Genomic DNA, 20472 nt, shown 5'->3' with positions numbered 1-20472 from the left:
TTCGGGGGGACTGTGCTCTATCTTTACAGGTGTACAAGGCTGCGATCCTTTTGTCTCTTGCAAATCATGCACACGGTCTTGGTCCCTTGTGTCACCCTGGCCCAAAGCCATAACCTGTGATCACCATGCTCTTGGTAGTCAGACTGAGAGAGGGGTTTCTTTGGCAAGATCTCCCACTGAGAGTATCCATAAACCTCTTCTCAGGTGGGGCGTGGCCCACCTAAATAATCCCTTAGAAGGACATCCTCCATTACTATGCACAGAGCCCTCATCAAAAATTGTTCCCCACACTCAAAGCCAGGAGCAACGTTTTCCCTCCTACTGTATGTTTGGCTGTTGTTACACCCTGACACAAGAACTTTATGATTTGGCCTAAGCTTTAAGAAGCTTAGAACTGTCTTTGGAACTAGGTAGATAGTGTGCAAATAGTTCTTACTCTCAACCTTTTTTAAAATTTAAAATTGGCATGTGATATTTCATTTTCAGTGCTAGGGATCACATGCAGAGTGTCACATATACTAGGAAAATGATTTCCCGTTGAACAATGTTCCCAGCCTTTTCTTAACTCTTGATGTAAATGCTTACCTTATCACTTGAAGAGCCCATGCACAAGCTTCCGCCCTTCTGTGGGTTATATAATGGTCGGGTTCCATAGTTCTGGTTCTCAAGTTGAGAAAACTCTGAGGAGAGAGTTGTCCCCCTAATTTCTATTTAACCAGCCTAGTAATTTGTTGTGCTGGGGAGTTAAGATGGGCAGCAGCCAAAGAAAGGTGAAAGCCATAAAGACGTTGCTAAATAGCTTGGGTTTAGTAATATATCTTTTTAGCATTTTAACAGGGGAGGCTTCAGAGCCACAGATTCATTGCAAAGACTGGGAGAGCTAAAGTTTAGGAAGCAAACTCCCTTTGAGATGAACCAGACTTTTCTTATGTCTTATAAACAGTCCGTTCTACCCAGAGTTTATAATACGGCAAGCAAGACGAATTGGCCACAGGACCAATTTAGAAGCTCTGTGTAATGTCTTTGAATACCTTAATGTTGACACTAGCCCCATAACTCACAATTTCAGGATATGCTTCTTAGGAAAAGAGGAGAGCAGGGCTAAATAACAATGCGAGAGTTCAAAAGGGTTGAAGATGCACTTGGCGTATTTGGGTTGGCACTCTGGAGCCGCGGATGCTTACGCTGGCTTATCTGACTTATCCAAACTGCTGACGTCAAAAGAATTAGGCTAGAAATCTTATGATTACAGCTTTTCTTGTGATCTTTTCTGGTATTTCCTGTTTCCTGTCAGGCCAAATATACTTCGAGAGTGGGTTATTTTATGACATTTCACTGTTTCTGCTTTGGCTAGAGCCAGGGGTACAGGGAGCACAAGTAAAAATAATTGGGAACAACATGGGAAAGCTCTGAGCACCCCTCACCCTTCCCTGCCATTTCTTTTTAAGCATCAAAAAAAAATAAGTTTCACTGAGGCTTAAAGTAGGATCTCATTTTTGATGGAACAAAGCCCATTGTGCATGAAGCAGGAGAAGCCACTTTGTGTTTCTTTTGGTTTATTTGGGTGGCAGGCAGGCTGTGCATGGTGTACGGCAGACAGCTAAGCACATTTCTGCACAGAGTGAGGGACTTAGAAGAAAGAGGGAGAAAAATGTCCCCACCAAAGGCTATATTTTTTTTCCCTTTGGGGGCCACAGACAACTTAGAGAAACAAGCAAGAAAAACAAGTGGTCAGGGATGGGTTTCCCCAGTTAAAAATTTTTGTCTTAAGTGTTGCTAAGCCTTTACTAAAGTACTGACCACAGGCCATGGAACACACTAAGTGCTGTTTGCACAAGGATCCTGAAGAAGCTAATTCACAGTGGTTTATGGGCAAACATACTCACGCACTCACATTTTTGGGTGTGTGTTGTGTGCATGTTTGCACTGTGCAGGGGCCAGAGGACAACCTTGGGTGCCATTCTTCAGCTACTGTACTTATTTATTTTCTGAAGCAGGGTCTCTCATTGTCATGGAACTTATTAAATGGGCTGGTCTGGCTGGCCAGTGAGTCCCATGAACCCACGTGTGTTTACCTCCTACATGCTGAGCTTACAAGTATGCACCATGGCTCCCAGATTTTTGGGGATTGAACTCAGAGTCTTTTTGCTTGCAAGGGAAGGAGTTTAATGACTGAGCCATCTTGTCAGCTCCAGAACAACACTCCTCCAGCCATTACACACTAGCTTAGTCTGGACCAAACTTCTGAATTTCTGCTTGCAGGTAACGATGTAGAAAGAAGCGGTGCTATCATGACCTATGATGGCCAAGGAACCAGCAGCTTACACTCCAGTCCCTTTCCCTCCCATCGAACCTCCTTTACCTCAATCCTGGCTCTTTCACCTCTGGCACTTTGATCTGGTGAATAGCTATGCACTTAGTATATGATAGGCAGTCTAGATGGAAAAGTTCAGAAAAGGAGGGATTGGGATGTGCTGAGACATTTGATAATATAAGTTACATTTCTTTTTTTTTTTTTCAGCCCTAGGGATTGGACCTAGGGCCTCAGACATGTTCAGCATGCAGTCTACCACTGAGTTACATCATTAATCTGTTTGAAATTAAGAAAAGGACACTGCTTTTTTTCTTTCCTTCTTTCTTTATTTTACAAATACATGTGCACATTTAAATGGGGAACTAGAGTATTCCTTGTCTGAAATTCTCAGGACTAGAAGAATTCTAGAATTTAAATTAAAAAATGCTTTTGGAAAACTTGGCATCTACAGAAAGAAACTTAGAGATGGGACCTAAGTCTAAACATAAAATTTATTTGTGTTCTGTATAGTCCTTATACATATAGAAAGAATGTATTTTAATAATTTTTTGTGTACATTTTCCTTTTGGCTGTGACATGATGTCAGGTTTGGAATTTCCTCTTGTGATAACACGCTCATTTCCGGTTTTCCATATTAGTGGTACTCAGCCTATAAACATATAATGCTCTCTGCTCATGTACAGGTAGACACCTCGCACTTACATAATATAATCACAGAGGTGTTAAGTACTTGAAAACAAACATGATGGAATAGATTACATTTAGAGAAACTTGAGCCACTTTGGACTTGAGACTCTTTTGGGGTTTGACCACAGTAGACAGTGCAGTCATATCAATAGCTTGGCTCACTGTTAAGAGACTGAATTGGCCCTGTGCAGTGAATTGCCAGCTCTGGGGCCCTGAGCATGTTATGTGACCTCTGTGGGTTTTTAGTTTCTTTATTTTAAATAGAGTAGTTTAAATAGATCCCTTTAAAGGCCCATGTCCATTGTAAAATTTAAAGACCTCTATATTTTTTCACTTACTTTCAGTGGTTGACAAGAATTAAGAATTCTTCCCTACATGTCATCCAATTCCTTGAAAGTCTTTTTCTTTTCCTTCACCCTTCACTCCAAATTGTGTACCAAGTCAGTTGATCACTCTGCATTCCTAACCATTTCTTGAACTTTTCTTAGTTTGTGTTAAGTTTTTCCTAAACAAGAACTTTCTAACATTTTGTGGAGTTTTTTTAAAACCACCTTAGAGACACATGTATAGTACTCAGAATAGAACAAAGCCTTCCTGGGTTACTCAGGAAGGTGGCCAGTCAGTCAATGCCTAGTTTTCATGGAGTACCCAGCATACACGTGTTTACAAGTCATTTTTACCTAACTCACTACATCATAAACAACATCAAACTTATTCCTACCATGTACTTTACTTATCTTTGGAAGAACTGTTCTTTAAAAAAAAAGTCCTTAAATAGCAACCTCAGAACAAGAAGAAATATGACGAGGCTGATATATTGGAGAGAAAGACCCTGCTCAGATTTGAGGAATGAAGTCAAACTGCCTTGAATTTGAGGAGGGAATGAGCGTTCTGGGCTGGCAGCTCTAGGTGGAAGAATCAAGAACTCAGGCATTCAGGACGAATGTGTGACATAGGACAATTATTTGTAAAGTATTTCTTGAGTGTGTGTGTGTGTGTGTGTGTGTGTGTGTGTGTGTGCATTTGCATGTGTAGGTAAAATACTTACCATGTGGAACTTTTCAACATATGCCAAAATGGTCATCAAATGTCACCCTTACCAGTTAAAAACTCCTCAGCACCCTCCACCCCAAGCCTTCCTTTTCACAGGCCACTGCTGTAACAATGATGTCACAGGAGAATTTGTCTCATCGCATCCCACTAAAATTATGTGAACCTTCCTCTCTGCCTGTGTGATACACTCCTTAGGATGGCAGGTAAAGCTATTGGCAACCCCACTTCCTGTTTTTCTGATCTCACCTGCATCCCATCCTTGACAGATTCTATATGTGATAATTTGTCATTTCCAAGCATTCTTGCATCTAGTTCTATTGTTTTCTTTTTTTCCTTTGGTCTTCCATCTCTTCTTCATTCACAGATATATAACCTACCTTAGGCAACATCTCAAAAAAATTACTTTTGTTTTGATCCTTATTGCCCATTGTACAGATGGGATTAATCACTCCCTCATGTGTTGACAGTTGTCATAGATTCTGCATCTGTAACTCTAGTGTATCATCTATCAAATCTATATATTTCATCCTTTCTCTCTGTTTCTGTTTATCATTTATCTACTTATCTATCTATTTCAGTGTCCTTAGTTCATGAGGTTTAATTTCCGGAGAAACCAAAGAAGGTACCTGGCACGTGATAGCCACTAATATTTAGTTGAAAAGTGATCCTGACCCTTTATCTTCTTTCCACAGACTATTGATTAATATATTATAAATATATGCCATTCTGCTTGGATATCACAAGTTGTCTGTGTAGTTTTATCCTCTAATAAGCCATAATTCATTCTCTCCTTCCTGTTCTCAGGATTACAGCACCATGCTATGCATTTAATCAAATTGCTTCATAAGAGAAATTGGACTTGATTTTTTTGAATGTCTTGAGTAACTGACCAGTAAATTTAGACCTCAATTTCTCCTAAGTTTGGAGTACATCTTTGATCCTTGACCATTATATTGTATAATATGCTAAATATTTGCATATGACATTAAAACACTAGTTTGCATTCTATGGTCTCTGAGGATATTTGTATGTTTTTGGAGGACTTGAAACATTTAAAAGTTCCTCTAAGTTTTTGTTTCCATTCAATGATGTTTATTCACATTTTGCCAGGCCTGTGCTACCAAACTAAGTAACTGGGCCTTTATATTTTCTAGAGGGCACAGAGAATTTGCTTTCTAATTTATGCATTAGGAGAACTCACCAATTTCTGGTTGTACATCAATTTGTCTTATATGAACATTTTCTTCTACAGGGAACTAGCCACTGATTCAAGAAAAGAAGAGTGGATTACTGTTCAATGGAAATCATTGTTTTAGCATCTAGTATGATATGAGCAAGAGGCAGCAGCCACCTCTCAGGTCAGCCATCTTGAAAGAAGCAATCAGGATTCCTGTTCTGAAGTTAAAAGACTCTAAGGATCCCTGCTACAGTTCGGTTGGCATTACTTCCCCCAGTGTTTCCTGTGCTCAGAGGTCAGGGGTCATGAATAGGAGGGAGGAGAGTGCAGAAATTCCCAATACATACATTCAAACAATGACAATGTAACAGACCTGACCAGAATATAGGATACAGCAGAATTATGACCGCAATTCCAATTAGTAGCAGGTAGAAAGCCCTAAGTTTTAATGTGAAAACCAACCAGAAAGATATGAGGGGATGGTTTGAATTCTACATATGCCTGGGAATCAAAGTAAATGAAGCCACATTGAGTAAGCAACATGCAGGTATAGGGTTCAGTCCATAGTAGCTCAACCAATGCAGAGTGGAGATAAAAACCTCTTGCTAGACAGCCATGAGCTTTAATTATCTTGTGTTCCTTAGGGCATATTACGCTGTATACTAAAGATCCAGTAGGCATGATTGAGAATGGTTTAGGGGGACTGAGAAGAGAAAGTGCCTGTTCAGAATAATAGCGTGTGTGTGTGTGTGTGTGTGTGTGTGTGTGTGTGTGTGTGTGTGTGTTGGAAACATTCAGTTGCAGACATAGGTGGTGGAAAGTATTCATTTATGAGACATCATTTAATTGGAAGGGACTGAACACCATGTTGCTAATTAGAAAGTTGAACATTTTGTATTCTCCATGCAGGCTTGAGAACTGCCTCAGAATTTGTGTGACAGCTGATGAACTAACCCAGATTCGACTGGCCGAAGAGGAGGAGCAATGGGCTACATCTCATTACACACTTGAGTAAGGAGATCTAAACTCTATGTTCTGTGTCTGCACCATGACCGCCTCATCTTTGTTTCCATACGTGGTACAAATTGCATTTCTTGTATTTGAACCCAGTTCTCTGCAGTGATTCAATCTCACTTCCTTCCTACGGCATCCTCTGACTGCTTCTCTCCTTTTCCCATTATCTTCTTTTCTTAAAAATCATCTTCAGCAAATTCTGAGAACTTTTTTGAGTAAATTATTCACAGACCCTCTAGATACCTTTGGGTTTTCTGAAGTACCTATCACTGATGGATAGAGGTTATGTGAGATACTTGGGGCCATCTAAAAAGACTTGGGGAAGGAAACACGAAAGAGGAGCTTGTTCTTCCGCTTCATTATTGCATTTTGATTGGCTGAAAAGAGAAATAGGCTACCTTGTTGCCTTACCCATGACTATTTACTTTTCCTGTTTAATACCTTAACCACACATATATACTTATTTTTCAGGGACTGTATCATCTTTATTTTGGTTTTTATATCTCTCTGTTTCTATTACCAAATTCAAGTAGTTACCATCCCATCTCTCTTGAACTTAGTTCTTTTTCCCCTTTCTAGCAATTTCTTTCTCTTTTCTTTTCCCCCCTGCATTAAGCTCTGTCCCTTGGACTCAGGGCCATCTGCAACTAGGTCCTGTTTGATCTTTGTCAAATATTTTTCTAATTGTACATGAGCTGATTTTTAAGCTTTATCTCATCACCAGTGAGAAGATGGGATCTGCAGGCCCTAGAGCTCCCCCAGAACCCGCATGTCCCTGATAAAGTGGTAAAACATTCAAGACAGTCAGGGCAGGCGTCAGCTGAGACATACTTTGAAGGGAGGGTTTGAAAATCTGTAGTTTGAGGAAATTTAGGGCAAGTGTAAAGACACAAGAATAGTCTCTCAGCATCTTTGGGGTTGGTGTCAGTTCCAGAGAGAAATGGATGGGAATGCCAAGACAGAGTGACAGAAAAGGAAGAATGCTGTGTGTATTGTAGACTATGGCACTGAGAATTGGAGGTGCAGCCTGTGAGCTTTGCTTACTGTTTCCATGAGGATGAGATGAATTCTGCTCACTGTGAAGTATACTGATAACCAAAGCCAGGGAATAGGCCACACTAGGACAGAGCACACACTTTCAGTTGCTTCTGTGAGTCAAAAATATTGAGGAGTTTTTGGCATTTCTGTAACCACACTGCCAATGTGTTCCTTCCAGAGATTAGTTTCATGTGAAAGGCAGGGCTCCCATGCAGTTAAACTGGGCTTGTTTAAAGTAAGAAGGGAGACAGGAGAAGAAACGAGACTGTTTCCAGGCGAAGAGAAGAGGGCATGGGAAGAGCACCCTTCAGCAGCATCAAAAGCTCATCGGTAGGGCCAGGTAAACACTGACCACATTCTGTCTCTGAAACCATGATAGGGAATAGGCTGAATGTCACTTGTACAAACAAACAAACACAAAGACAAAACCAAAACACTTTGGAAACTTTATGTGCAGACACACAAGATACCTAAACATAGCTATGACTTGAGAAGTATTAAAATGTGCCCAGAACTTAAACGGATTTGTGCTTAAAATTTATAATTATCAGTGAATTACAACTGCTCTTGGAGAACAAAGTACATTCGTTTTGGAAATTTGGAAAGTCACTCTTGTGTATTCTTTTATTTTAAAAGCTATAATGACTAATCCTGATCCTTTGCAAGAATAGAAGATGAAAAATGATTCCACTCAAAGGACGAACTCGAATTCCTGTTTCTTGAATTATCTGTTCTTGGAGAAGAAGTACCCATCCATGCACTTAATGACAGCTTGTAAATGATTTTATTCCTTCTGATAATATTTTTCACATATCAAAATATATTGAGTGGCTGACAAGAAAAACATGTTGGGGAGAATACAAAGAAAATAGGATGTTCTCTAGACTTTCAAAGAACAGGGACTCAAGGAGGGAGGAAGCAGTTGTACACCAACTATAACAAAATAAAGTGCTTTGTCAGTGAAATAAAGACGAGCAAGCATCTGGGAGAGGAAGGCACGCAGCCATCCCTGGTTATTCACATGAATTGCCTCTAGGACTTGTTGTGGGTACCAAAACCCATGTATATTCAAGTCCCTGGGTAAAGTGGCTAAGTGTTGGCACATGGCTTATGCACATCCTCCTACATTTTAAAAGACCATTTCCAGCTCATATATAATCTCAATACTGGAACAAAGTGTAAATAGCTATTATATGGCTATTTAAGGAATGACAAGAAAAAGTCTGTATATGTTCTTCACAGATGTGTTTCTGTTATTTATTCAATCCACAGTTGATTGAATCCCCATGTGCAAATCCCACAGCTCAAGAGGGCCAACCATATTTTAGTTCACTAATCTTAGGAAGGCTGTATGAAGGGCCCAAAATGTGGATACGATCTTAGAGTATGGCAGAAACTGGGAACCTGGAGGGAAGTCATTCTAAGGCCTGGGGACAGTGAGTAGAGAGCAGAGAGGAAGTGGTGGGATCTTTGGTTTGGCTAGGAGAAGAGCTCACAGGCCATCAATGACAACCAAGCCTGGGAAAGCAAGGTAGTTCCCAAGAATGGAGAGCTCTATGCAAGATGAAAGGATCTAGATTTTTCTTTGAAGACACTGGAAAAAGAATTCATTGAAGGATTTTGAAGAGGGGTGTGGAAATTATGATTTTAACACTGGCAATCTAAATCGCAGAGTAGAAAGAAGAGATGTGGGAAATGTCTTGTTGTTAGAGGCAATGGAAAGATTCCAGATAGAACACACAGAGCTGGGCCAGGGCCCTATGACTGAGCAGAGAAAGGAGATGGTATGAGAGAAGGTGTCAAGGAGAGAACATCGATGATCGGTGTGTATATGTTATATTCATCATTGTAAACGATTTTATTCCTTCATAAGAATGGAGAAGCATTTAGGGCAGTGGTTTTCAACCTTCCTAATGACATGACCCATTAATATAGTTCCTCATGTTGTGGTGACTTCAATCATGATACTTCATAACTGTGACCCGCCCCCCCCCCAACCCAGATGAGAATGGCTGGTTAAGGTCTCTATAGACTGATTTAGGGTATTAGCTCAATGAATCCTTTTAATAACCTTACAGGAAGGTTCTACTAGTATTCCCTTTTGTAGAAGAGAAACCAAGACACTATGGGGGTTAACTTGTCCATGATCACACAGCCCATCAATGTGCATGCAGGATTTAAACAGGTTTAAAATTCAGTTTTGTACTTCCAGTCTATCTCCTGAGCCTCTCTCAAAGATTTGGAACCAACTGGAATTATGGAGCTGGGGAAAACAGTCTTACATTTGGGTGTCTGTCATTCAGAAAACTAAATTTATGGAAAGCACAGGTTTGGTTCAAAGTGAGAATTTTTTCTTTTCTTCTTTTAAATTTATCTATCTATCTATCTATCTATCTATCTATCATCTATCATCTATTTTGTGAGGCAGGGTCTCATTCTGTAGTTCAGGTTGACCTGAGACTTATCATGTGACCCAGGATGGCCTTAAACTCAGCAAATCTCCTGTCTCTGCCTTCAAGTGCTGGAATTACAGCTTGATCCATCATGTCTAGATTATCTCTTGGTTTTGACTTGCTTTTATGTTCCATTTAAAGGATGAATGACATCATCAACGGCATTGTTCAGCAAAGCTATAGACTGAATATAGGCTAGTAGGCTAATGTCTACAGGCAGCAGTAGCCTTAGAGAAATGTTATGAATTAATATCAGTGTATCCCCTGTTGAGGCTAATTGATTCTTTTCTCAAAGCAATTTGTTCTGTTTTGAATGAAATTACTAAGCCCTGATGAGCGCTTGAAAGTGCATATGAATTTTTAGAAGTATGTTTTGTTTCACCGGCTTTCCAGTCAATATTTTGAGTGGACAGAGATGTTTAAGCTAGCAAAGGCTTGTTTGCACACTGAAGCTGCAGACAGAGCTCAGCTTCATGAACATGTTGCCATTCTTCCCTCGTTAAACCTTTGATTCATCACTCAGTTAGTGTTGTCTAGCACAATCCGAGGTATACACTAAGCATCCAATAAATGATTCTTGAATTATAATGACCAAAGTGCTCTCTCTTCAACATGATCTGTGTCATGCTCATCACTTAAGAGATTTTAAAATGGCACTTTATGTGTCAATTTAAATTGTAGTGTTCTGGAATTGGAATCCTTTTGCAGATTTTCTTGTCTGACATTTGATATTTAGAGCTGGGTATAAAGCACATTTCTGATATTTGTGTTCTCCTTGAAGTCCATGACAAGTAAGAGCTAAAGGGAAATGTTTGGGTTCTTTATTTTAAATGAGTTCTATGTTTTCACATTTTTTCTGGCAACCAAAGGCTGTAGAAAGGAGAACAGACCTAGTAAAGAAGGAAAAATATAATATACAACTTAGGCTAGAGACACCAGAAGGTAAGGTAAGTAGATGAAGAGTCTGCAGTTCTTTGATTGAATCTCAAAGTAAAATTATTTATTCAAGTAAGAACTGGTCCTGCTGGGGGCATCTGAACTTAAACTGGCTGCTGACTAGAGTCAAGATAATAGTAATGTTTGTGCCACTAGCATTTGGGAAAGCACGGATTCGTCTCCCACTCCTACCCTCTCCCCGACCCTCACTCCTGTCTTTGGTGTCTGCTCTCCCCAGGCGGCTGCGCTGTGAGCTTTAAGGACCAATGAGGGCCATTCTCCACACCTTCCCAGTACTTGAGGCTTCCATCTAAAGCTAATGCCCTCCAAATAAGTAGAAAAAAAAATGTAGTGAAGACCCAGTCCTGACTTATTTCAAATGAGATTGTTATTTTCTTTGTTTGGGTTTTGAATCATGAGTTCTCATGCTTGCCCCACCAACAGGTAACTACAGAAACAACGTTGTATCTCAAGTGTGACTTTAAACACTCAGCATGGGCTCTGATCATGTAAAAGTTTTTGTGACTCAGTTAAATTATTGAGATCCTACTCTGGGGGGACCATGGAATAAAATAAATATTGAGTCTTTCTGAACTATTCACCTCATTTCTAAAATACAGGGAGTAGCTTTCAAGAAAGGAAGAAAAAAGAAAGAGTGTTTCCGTGATTAAGTGACAAGGTGTAAGTCAGCACCTTACAGTGGCATTCTTACTTGGGTTATCCTGTTACTATTATTGCTTTGGCCAATGCAAAGCTTAGGGTCACTCCCCACCCAGCTGTGCATCCCAGGCCTCATGAAAGTGCCTTTGGAAGAACCACACAGGGCATGCTGACCTGCCACCTTTCCAGCACTTCCTTGTTCTCTTCTGCTTCCCGTGGTGATTCTGTGTATTTCATCTTGAATTCTCAAGAATGCATGTTTTTATTTATTTTCTCAGATTTTCTTTTGTTCTTTCCTTTACTTAACAAGACACCTCAAACATTTTTCTATTTCACTTGTAAAGAAAAGAGTTCTAATATTGTCTAAAGAAGCATAAATACAAACATTGATGCCACAGAACTTCTGAAGGTTGCAGTAAACATATGGGGAACTGGTGGCATTCATCTCTAGGGCCCTGTAAAGGGACAATTGGTGCGATTCAGAATTTCCACAGTTTCACTGTTTTTAAATATTTAAACCTACTCACCTGTTATCGTAGGCAGTCCAAATACACACAGAATTGATAATATTTAGTTTCCCTGTTTTGAGTAATAGCAAGGCAAAACCTTACATATAACATATGAAACATGGAGGCAAAGTTGCTATCTGGGAAGATGTGAGGGGCAGGGTTCTTGAACTGGATTTTGTAGTTTGAATAGAACAGTCTCAATGGCTGAGTCAAAGAAAAACACAGGGGCAAGGCTTGGAGGCAAGCACCACTTGATGTGCATAGTATTGTTAAGTTTAAATTGACCGAGTGTTGTGAGGTAAGTGTGAGATGAGGGAGGGAGGGAGGGAGGGAGAGAGAGAGAGAGAGAGAGAGAGAGAGAGAGAGAGAGAGACATGAAGTTTTTTATTTGCTTTGGTACCTTCTTGCATACCTCCCCCACTCCCCATATATAGCTGAGAACAACCCAAGCTATTACTGCTGTGGTCCAATGGTGGGAATGATGTCTTTGCAGAGCACCTGAGGCAGCAGACAACTTGGAAGGTGATGCCGCTCATCTCTGGGTTCATCGTCTTGGCCCTGTGTATAACAGGGTTTTGTGCTCACATCAGAAAGAAAATGGGGAGGCAGGTAAAGCAGACAGACCCCCCCCCCCCGTGTGTGTGTGTGTGTGTGTGTGTGTGTGTGTGTGTGTGTGTGTGTGTTTAAATAGAGCTCACCCCAGTGCAGGTAAGGGAAGGAGGATATGGATGGGTGCTGCTTTCTCCCCAGGAATCAGTTAGGACACTTTCCATGGCAAGGGGCAAGGGAGGAACCAGTAGAGAGGTGTGAGAGGCTCAACTTTCCTTCTGAACAACCAGGAAAATGCAAAGTAGCTGCAAAGTTACAAAGCTCTGCTTGCTCAGGATGTCAGGGCTCGAAGAGTCAGACCCTGCTCACGTGGATGTAAAGAAGAACATGCACCTTTCCCCACAGACACGCCAACGAGTGAAGACTGTGTCCTTTGAGATGTGAGTTTTAATCATCTCAGTTAGTGACACAAACCAGGGGTAAGAGCAGTTGGGGTGCCATCCTTGCATTTTCTGCCTAGGTGGTTTTTCCTGCTTTCCTTGACCTGCTCCCATGAAATATAAATGACTTTCCCATTACCTCATTTCTTCTGACCAAGACCCATTTCCATTGGCTTCCATCTTGCAAATGCCACACAAACCTCAAGCTGATTGCTTCACTTCTCTTTTCTAAGTGCTCAAGTAGTCATTGTTTACTAAAGAACAACATTGGGTTTTGTTTTCAGACACTCCCCCAGCATTACTTTCTAATAATATTCTTTATAAATTATTAGGCAAATTAGTGTAAAAAACAACAAACAAACAACAAACCTTTCTGCCATAAGTTATTTAAAACAAAAATGAAGGGAGTTTTTACTCTCAGCCCATTCCCATGAGCAAAAGGAAGATGAGTTTTGGTCTATCTTTTTTATCTGCCCCCATCTCTCATCGCTGATGGCATGTCAGGATTCCACTGCATGGGGATGGCCAGAACTTAAAAGGCATAAGCACACTCATATGCTTTCTACTCAAGTGAACACACTGCTTTCCAAGCACTCACCAACAGATCCCCCAGAGGAAGGGAGCACCGAGCCATCAGTTATGGTATTTGTAGTTTACAGAGTCCCAAAGGCATCTTTGTAGCCCCTCTACCCCTGACACACACACACACACACACACACACACACACACACACACCCCATTAGAAGCACAGCAAAGGTCCAACGGACTGTCCCATCCCAAACAGCACATTCTTATGACATGAATAAAGGCATTTCTGACTCATCATCTCCACACTTGGTAGATGACCTGAGTTTTCTTCATCTCTGTAGGGGTATTTATCATTCGCCAAAGAGGAAACCGAGGCAGGGCAGTTTATTAAAACTTGCAAGGATTGAAAAAGCATGCAGACTACTCCTCTCAGTTCTGGGATCATGATACACACACGCTACATAAGTTGCATAGTTCAATTTTGGAGGCTACACTTTTACTTTACATGAAGAGGTGCGGAAAGCATCTCGAGGCAAACACTCTGCTGGAGACATTTCTAACTATGGACAAGAAATGGTAGGGGTAGGGATAGGATGGGCATGAAAGAAGCTCCAATTTCACATTCTCCCCTTGGGGCTGAAACTCAAGATTTGACCCGGACACGCCTGCAGCAAGATGACCCCTATTCTGGGTTTGTTGATTTCATTCTAACACTCCTTCAGCGTATCCATCACTCAACTTTCAGACGCTTTTCCAATAGAGCAAACGTTTGTTAAGTCAGCCCTTGAACCCTGTCCGCACGACTTGCCCTTCCTTCCTTCCTTGACCCAAGAAGGGGACCCAGGGCGATGAGACCTGGCTAGGTTTACCTTCCGCACCCCACTGTCCGTTTACCTGGGAAGCTGTGGAAAGCATCTTCATTTTCCAGAATGCCTCTCGGCTTGGTTGCCTGCAGCTCACTTTTGGACTTCCAAACCAGCTTTACCATCCTGATCATCTCTGGCAAGTCCCAGGGTAGCGGCCCCTGCTGGCACCCCGGCCTGCTGCCTAGGGCGGAGGGCAGCACACCTTCTGGGGCCGTCCACCTCCTGCCTAGTTCTGCCGAGTGGAAGTACCGCTCTAGTACAGGCATTCTGCCCTGTTCCCCAGAAGAGGAGGTAGGGCTGCCGCCGTCGCCACCGCCACTGCCACCGCTGCTGCTGCTGTTGCTGTTGCTGCTGCTGCTGCGGCGGCGGCGGCTGCTGCCACCAGAGGGGAATTTCTTCCCGGGCAGCTGCAGGCAAACCCGCGTGAAATCCTCTCCAGCCTTGGAAAGACAAATCTTCTCCAGCCTGGCACAGCCTCTCTGGCTTTCCCAAGCCCCCTGCACAAAACACTGGCGACGAGACGAGACCGATGCACCCCCTAAGGTTCCTCACTGCTGGGAAACCGTCTCTGGACTCCTTCCTTCCTTAGAGATGCAGTGCATTTTCCCCCTTCTCTCTCAGGCACTGAATTCACAGCACTTAATTAATCCCAGGCTACAGCTGGAACAACAGCGGGAGGGGGGAAATAAAAAGCCATCCAGGAGGCTTCAGCCTTCATCTCCCTTCTTTCTCCGGTTTCGTTTGTTTGCTATGAGCTTTTTTGCTGCTTGTCAAGTTTGTCAAGTGGCTGAGCCACGCAAGACTTCAGGCAAAGACTTGGGGCTCCGCTTTGCATGACTCTCTGAGGGGGCGGGGGGCCCTCACAGGATAGTTATCTAGAAGTGCCAGGTGAGGGGTTAACCCCTATGGCACAGGAAGCCTAGAAGCTTCCTAGACGCGGGTTCTGCAAATCCCACGGAGCTTTCAGCAAAACGGGAAGCTTGAGTTCTGCCAGAGCGCGTCTGCAGCTGCTGCTCTCTGGAGGGCCTGGTCGGGGGGCCTGCCCTGTCTGTCCACTGTGCCTGCACGGGATGGGGGTGGCTTGATCTTAAGGACCACAGTTCAAACACTCACCTTCCTCTTTCCCTACCCCACCCACTTTGCTGTCAAAGTTCTCTGCAAACTAACTGGGTTTTGGTCTATTAGTCAAATCCTTTTGTAACCTCAGCTGCCCTTCAGCTGGAAGGAAATAACATTGAATCACATTCCAAAGCTAACTGGAAAAAAGTGGATTAGGGAAGTGTCAAGGTCCTTATGCATATGCACAGGGCGTCTGTTTAGCCTGGACACGTGGCTCAGGATGTTAAAAACCCATTTTCAAAGGGTAGTCATCATTTTAAAGGGTGTTGGTAGGGGGTCATGAATGGCCTGGAAAAGCAAGTATGGATGATTCTTTTCAGAGAGACCACACTGTGGGCTCAATATCTGGGCCACTGACTACTGTGTCCCCACCCCGGAGTGGTGAATTCAGGACAACCGTGGGCCAAGCCTCTTGCTTCCTGAGGCTCAGAGATGAAGGGGCTGACCCTGGAAGTCAGAGCCAAAGCTGCCACAGAGATACCCCCTGTCGCTTATGTGAAAGGCTTTGGACATAAACGAAAGTGGGGTGGTATTATGCTTGGCATTTTTGCCGGCAAATTGGGTTTGTAGGAACAATTTGAACTCGCACATCCACACAGAAAGCCCCTGTTTTCTTTAAAGCCATTGTAACAATCCCGTCCTCCTCGGAGCTCAGTGTCTCTGCGTCGCAAACGCTTTTGTTTTGCTTGGCACTTTATTTTGCTGATGTACAAGCCTGCTTCGCTCCTGCTCTACAGTCCTACCGCTGGTTGATCACACAATCATTTGATGTTTCTTTAGGGGGGCTGGAGGAGGTTTGGGGGAAGAGGAGGAAGACCATTGCAGAGCGCTTTGGTTTCAACCCTCTGCTCCCACTTCATCCTGTTTTTGAAGTTGAAAACAGCAACGCTCACTGTAATCTTGTCATTCTTCTAAAACTATGACCACTAAGTCTGGCTTTTCATAATGAATTCCGTGGTTCCGCCCTCCACCCCTTCTTCTAGATGAAAAAGTATACTGTAAACCTGCTTTCTTTCCTAGTAGATGAAAAAAAGCCTAAAACCCTCTGTGTGTGTGTGTGTGTGTGTGTGTGTGTGTGTGTGTGTACATAGGCATATATATGTATAATAAATATTTGAGACAGTGCTTTTCTGAGGATTTCATTATTAAATTATTGCAGTTTTTCTATAATAACTACATATTCATACAACCCAATGAGCAAAAAATCAGTGATCCACTTTACCTGCAAGATTTCTTTCTTTAATCCCCCTGTTGAGATAAAAGGATTTGTATAGCAATTGGACTCATCTACCTAGTTTGACAATCTTAGCCCTCCCTTAGATGAGGGCATGGCGGACCTCTGGAAGCGGAGTGTTCCATTTAAAATCTAGACTTTTGCACTCCACACCATACTTCCTGAATAATGTCTTAAAGTCACTCCTCAGTCACAAACTTCCCTGACTTAGCCACTCAAGGGTTCCTAAGTGTTTGACTATTTTTATTTTTGTTCGGTTATTTTGCAAGAGTCTTTAGCATCAGGATATCCTGACCCTTGAAACAAAGGGGTTAAGAACAAAGAAAACAAATATATGATATGATATATCACAGATGCTAGTGTATTAAAAACACAGCTCTTCCTTGCTTGTTTCTTCAAGATGGATTTTTTTTTAAAGCCAAGAATATACATTTCTAAAGCATCTTTTAGGCTATTCTGCACATTTCCTTGTAAAAATACTCCAGAGAAGTTACAAAATGTTAGATCATTGGATGTGACTATTTCCTATACGAGATGAGTTAAGGCCAACCAACCATCATTTCCAATTTTCCTCCCCAAAGGGGAACCTACTTCATTTGGATGTCTGTGTGTCAAAAATGTTTTCACAATTTAAAATTTTCCCTCTGACATGGGATTTTCTTCATCCCAGAGCAGAAGTGCAAGAATTACCACAAGAAAGGTCGTTCTCAGGGTATTTCTGGCTCACACGGAGACAGGAAGTACAGGAAATCTTGCGAGAGAGCTTGGCTCAGGAGATTTTTGGCTCAACAGCAGCCCAGGAGAGCAGGATGAACCGCATGCACTTATGGACCAAAAGCTTACAGCAACATTGTTTCTCAGAAAGGTGGTTTTTGTCACATTTTGTAACTAGTCTCAGGATGAGATGTCTCCGGTCTTTCAAACTGTTACCTTAGAAGAGCATGCCTATCAAGCTGTGATTTCTTTGGCTTAGTGAACACCATTTACCTTGGGATATAATGGAAGCCAGAAGTCTGCTTGGGAAAACAGCTGGGGTGTCCCGTACTTGCAAGACTTGTGAAGCAAAGCCTCATCTATTGGAGAACTCCCACAGATGTTACTATCAGGAATTAATGTGCTACAGATAGGAACTTTCTATGTAGACTTGTTGGGAGCTAGTCTACCATGCCAGTAAAAGGAAAACAGGGTTCTCTTTTTGTGTGATGTGAACTGTCAAAGTCAGACCAGCCTGCTTCAGGACTGGGGAGACTGGCTCAGGGGATAAAGTACTTGCGGGGTCAACATGAGGATGCATGGATCTCCACTGCTCTTGGAAGAGCTGGCTGAAACATCATGCATCTGTAAACCCCAGTGCTGTGGCAGAGGCAGGCAGATCTCTGAGGCTGCTGGCCTATCAGTCTAGCCATTAAGATGAGTTTCAGGTTCAGTGAGAAAGCCCGTCTCAAAAAAAAAAAAAAAAAATCCAAAAAAGGAGGAAAAGGGATAGAGAAAGACACCTGATGTGGACCTCTGATCTCCACACCCACAGGCACCTACACACCTAAACACGTGCATGTACACACATACATAGACGAGCAAAAAAGAAATGTGGCTGTATGTTTGTAACTTATATAAAGGAAAGACCCCGATAACCCCAATAGTAAATATACAGTGACATGTACAAGATGCATAATCGCTTCAGTCCCTGAATGAAGTTGAACTGTTAGAACCATTCATGTTCTGAGGGTTGTGAGAATACTACAGAGACTGTGGATGCTCTGTTATAAATTATTATATTTATCTATTATATGCCATTTTAAAATGGCAATCAACCATTTAAACATTTCTAATATTCTGGAGAGTATCTTTTCACCATGCAGAAACATATTTGCTGCCTTTTCTTTTCTAGTTAGTCTATTGGCAGAGTCTCCCAACACTTTGTTTTAGTGAAATCCTCACTGAGATGACTAAGAAAGTCATTTATGCCCTTATTGGTCCTCATTTACTATCCCCGTCTGCTTGAGGGGGTCTGCTTTATTCCATACTTTTTTCTTCATCAAGTCAGCTCAAATATGAATGTGTAAGCGGCTCCTGACCCCTACCCCCACTCTGGTTTCACAATTGTAGTTCCTACGCAATCCAGAATGAGCAAGGAAGGAGACACAGGTCTTTTGACTTTGTTTAATATAGCCCAAGTCGAAGAAGCTCAAACAATTTACAGTGTCCTTCAAGAAGTAGAAATGTAATAGTTGTGGCCTTAGCTAATCTTAAGGAACAATGCCAGTAAGTAGGGAAAGGAGCTGGTCTACAGACCAACCATACAAGGCAGCACATATTTCCATTGTCACATGGACAGGGAGGGAGGCCAGTGTGGCCAGATGAGGAAAGACGAGGGAGAGGGTTGAGCTGACAGATTCGGAGTTTGATTTCATAACAGGGGCCTCTACACAGTCATTTACTGACTGCACTCGTGCAGTGAAAATCGGGAACCTATGCTACCCCTGGGTCCGGTCCCAGGTACTGGGAGCTCCTGGGCTCTGCTCCTAAGACCCTGGTAGAAAGGAATACCAAGTTTCTAGCAGAAGTGAGGCCTCCCTCTCGGCTTTTAGGTAATGTGGCCAATGCTGACACTTTTGCAACAGGAGATGAGCCTATGCTAGAGCAAGGGCTGAAGTCAGAGCAGCAGGAAGGCGTGTATTCCTTCCCTGCCTCTTCCTGGCTGCTGCGGGGGCCCTGCATCCCTCCCAGGAAGAGCTCTCAGTCCTGAGACCCAGGCCTCCCATGACTGTAGACGTCTCACGTTTGGTGAAATACTATGAATGGTGGGAGAAGATATTTGTCCTGGGAGATGGTGGCACACGCCTTTAATCCCAGCACTCGGGAGGCAGAGGCAGGTGGATCTCTGTGAGTTCGAGGCCAGCCTGGTCTACAGAGTGAGTTCCAGGAAAGGTGCAAAGCTACACAGAGAAACCCTGTCTCAAAACAACAACAACAACAAAAATTATATTTGAGTTTCTATTTAAAAAATAATAAAAACAAACAACACCCCCCCCACACACACACACACCAAACCAAGGAGCACAGCAATGAACTCTGTAAAGTAACCCCAGGACCACTTATCTCAGGTTTACAAGAACTGAGTTTCAGACTGTACTTACCCTTAAGTTTGACCTCAGATTTAATGTCTTATCTGTAAGTGGGTGTGAGAGCAGTAAACACCTTAGCCATTACACAGTGATCTTTGAAGAATTTAAACAGTTTCAAAATGAGTGACTTAAAAACGGAAATGTGCTGTAAAATTTAATATTATTATTTTAAAAGTTTAAGGCATTTTACTTGGCCGAGAGTGGTGATTCACATCTGTAATCTCAGCATTTGGGAAGCCGAGGCTGGGGGATCACAAGTTTGAGGTCAGTGAGACCTTGTTTCAAAGCAACAATAAAAATAACAACAAAGAAACCATGCTGACAATTTGCCTAAGCTCAAATTTTGACTATATTTTTTTACTATATTATCTATCAGAAAGCTAAAAACCCAACTCATCTATCCTTAAAGTAGGTCCCTTTGGAAGTTCATACTTCTTATGAGAATGCAGAGGTCCAAAAACAAAAAAAATCAAAGACAGAATAGAGGATATTACTAGGGAATGGCCATAGGAGAAATATAAAGGATTGAAAATAGTAAGGGGCGTCTGCAGAAAGAATGGACAATGATTGATGTGTTCATAGACTCAGATAGCAAAGGACAATGTGTGTTGACAGAAGTGATTCACTAAGTTAACTGTTCTTTGTAAGTGCATTTTGGTGCTGTAACACCCATGAACCAGGCCTAGGGTGAAGCTTGTATGATCATTGTGGGTTATTTAGTGTCTCTCCAGTGTAGGGCCTCTCCATGGGGAACTCCATTTCATCTACAG

General features: G+C 42.2%; 1 protein-coding gene across 2 annotated transcripts in view; it reads right to left on the bottom strand.

The window, feature by feature from the left end:
- Pde7b (phosphodiesterase 7B) overlaps positions 1 to 20472 on the bottom strand; it is a 309660-nt gene that overhangs the window by 130050 nt on the left and 159138 nt on the right. Inside the window, exon 1 of one of the 2 annotated variants that reach the window (XM_036168953.1) lies at positions 14253 to 14756. The exons of the other annotated variant lie outside the window; for it this stretch is intronic. Within the exon in view, the coding sequence (XP_036024846.1) occupies positions 14253 to 14490 (238 nt within the window). The 5' untranslated portion in view covers positions 14491 to 14756. Of the gene's footprint in view, positions 1 to 14252; positions 14757 to 20472 lie in introns of those variants that run through there. 2 annotated transcript variants of the gene reach the window in all.

The sequence above is a fragment of the Onychomys torridus genome, chromosome 19 (assembly GCF_903995425.1).
Source record: "Onychomys torridus chromosome 19, mOncTor1.1, whole genome shotgun sequence".
NCBI lineage: Eukaryota > Metazoa > Chordata > Mammalia > Rodentia > Cricetidae > Onychomys > Onychomys torridus.
This window is presented reverse-complemented; position numbering and strand designations above follow the sequence as displayed.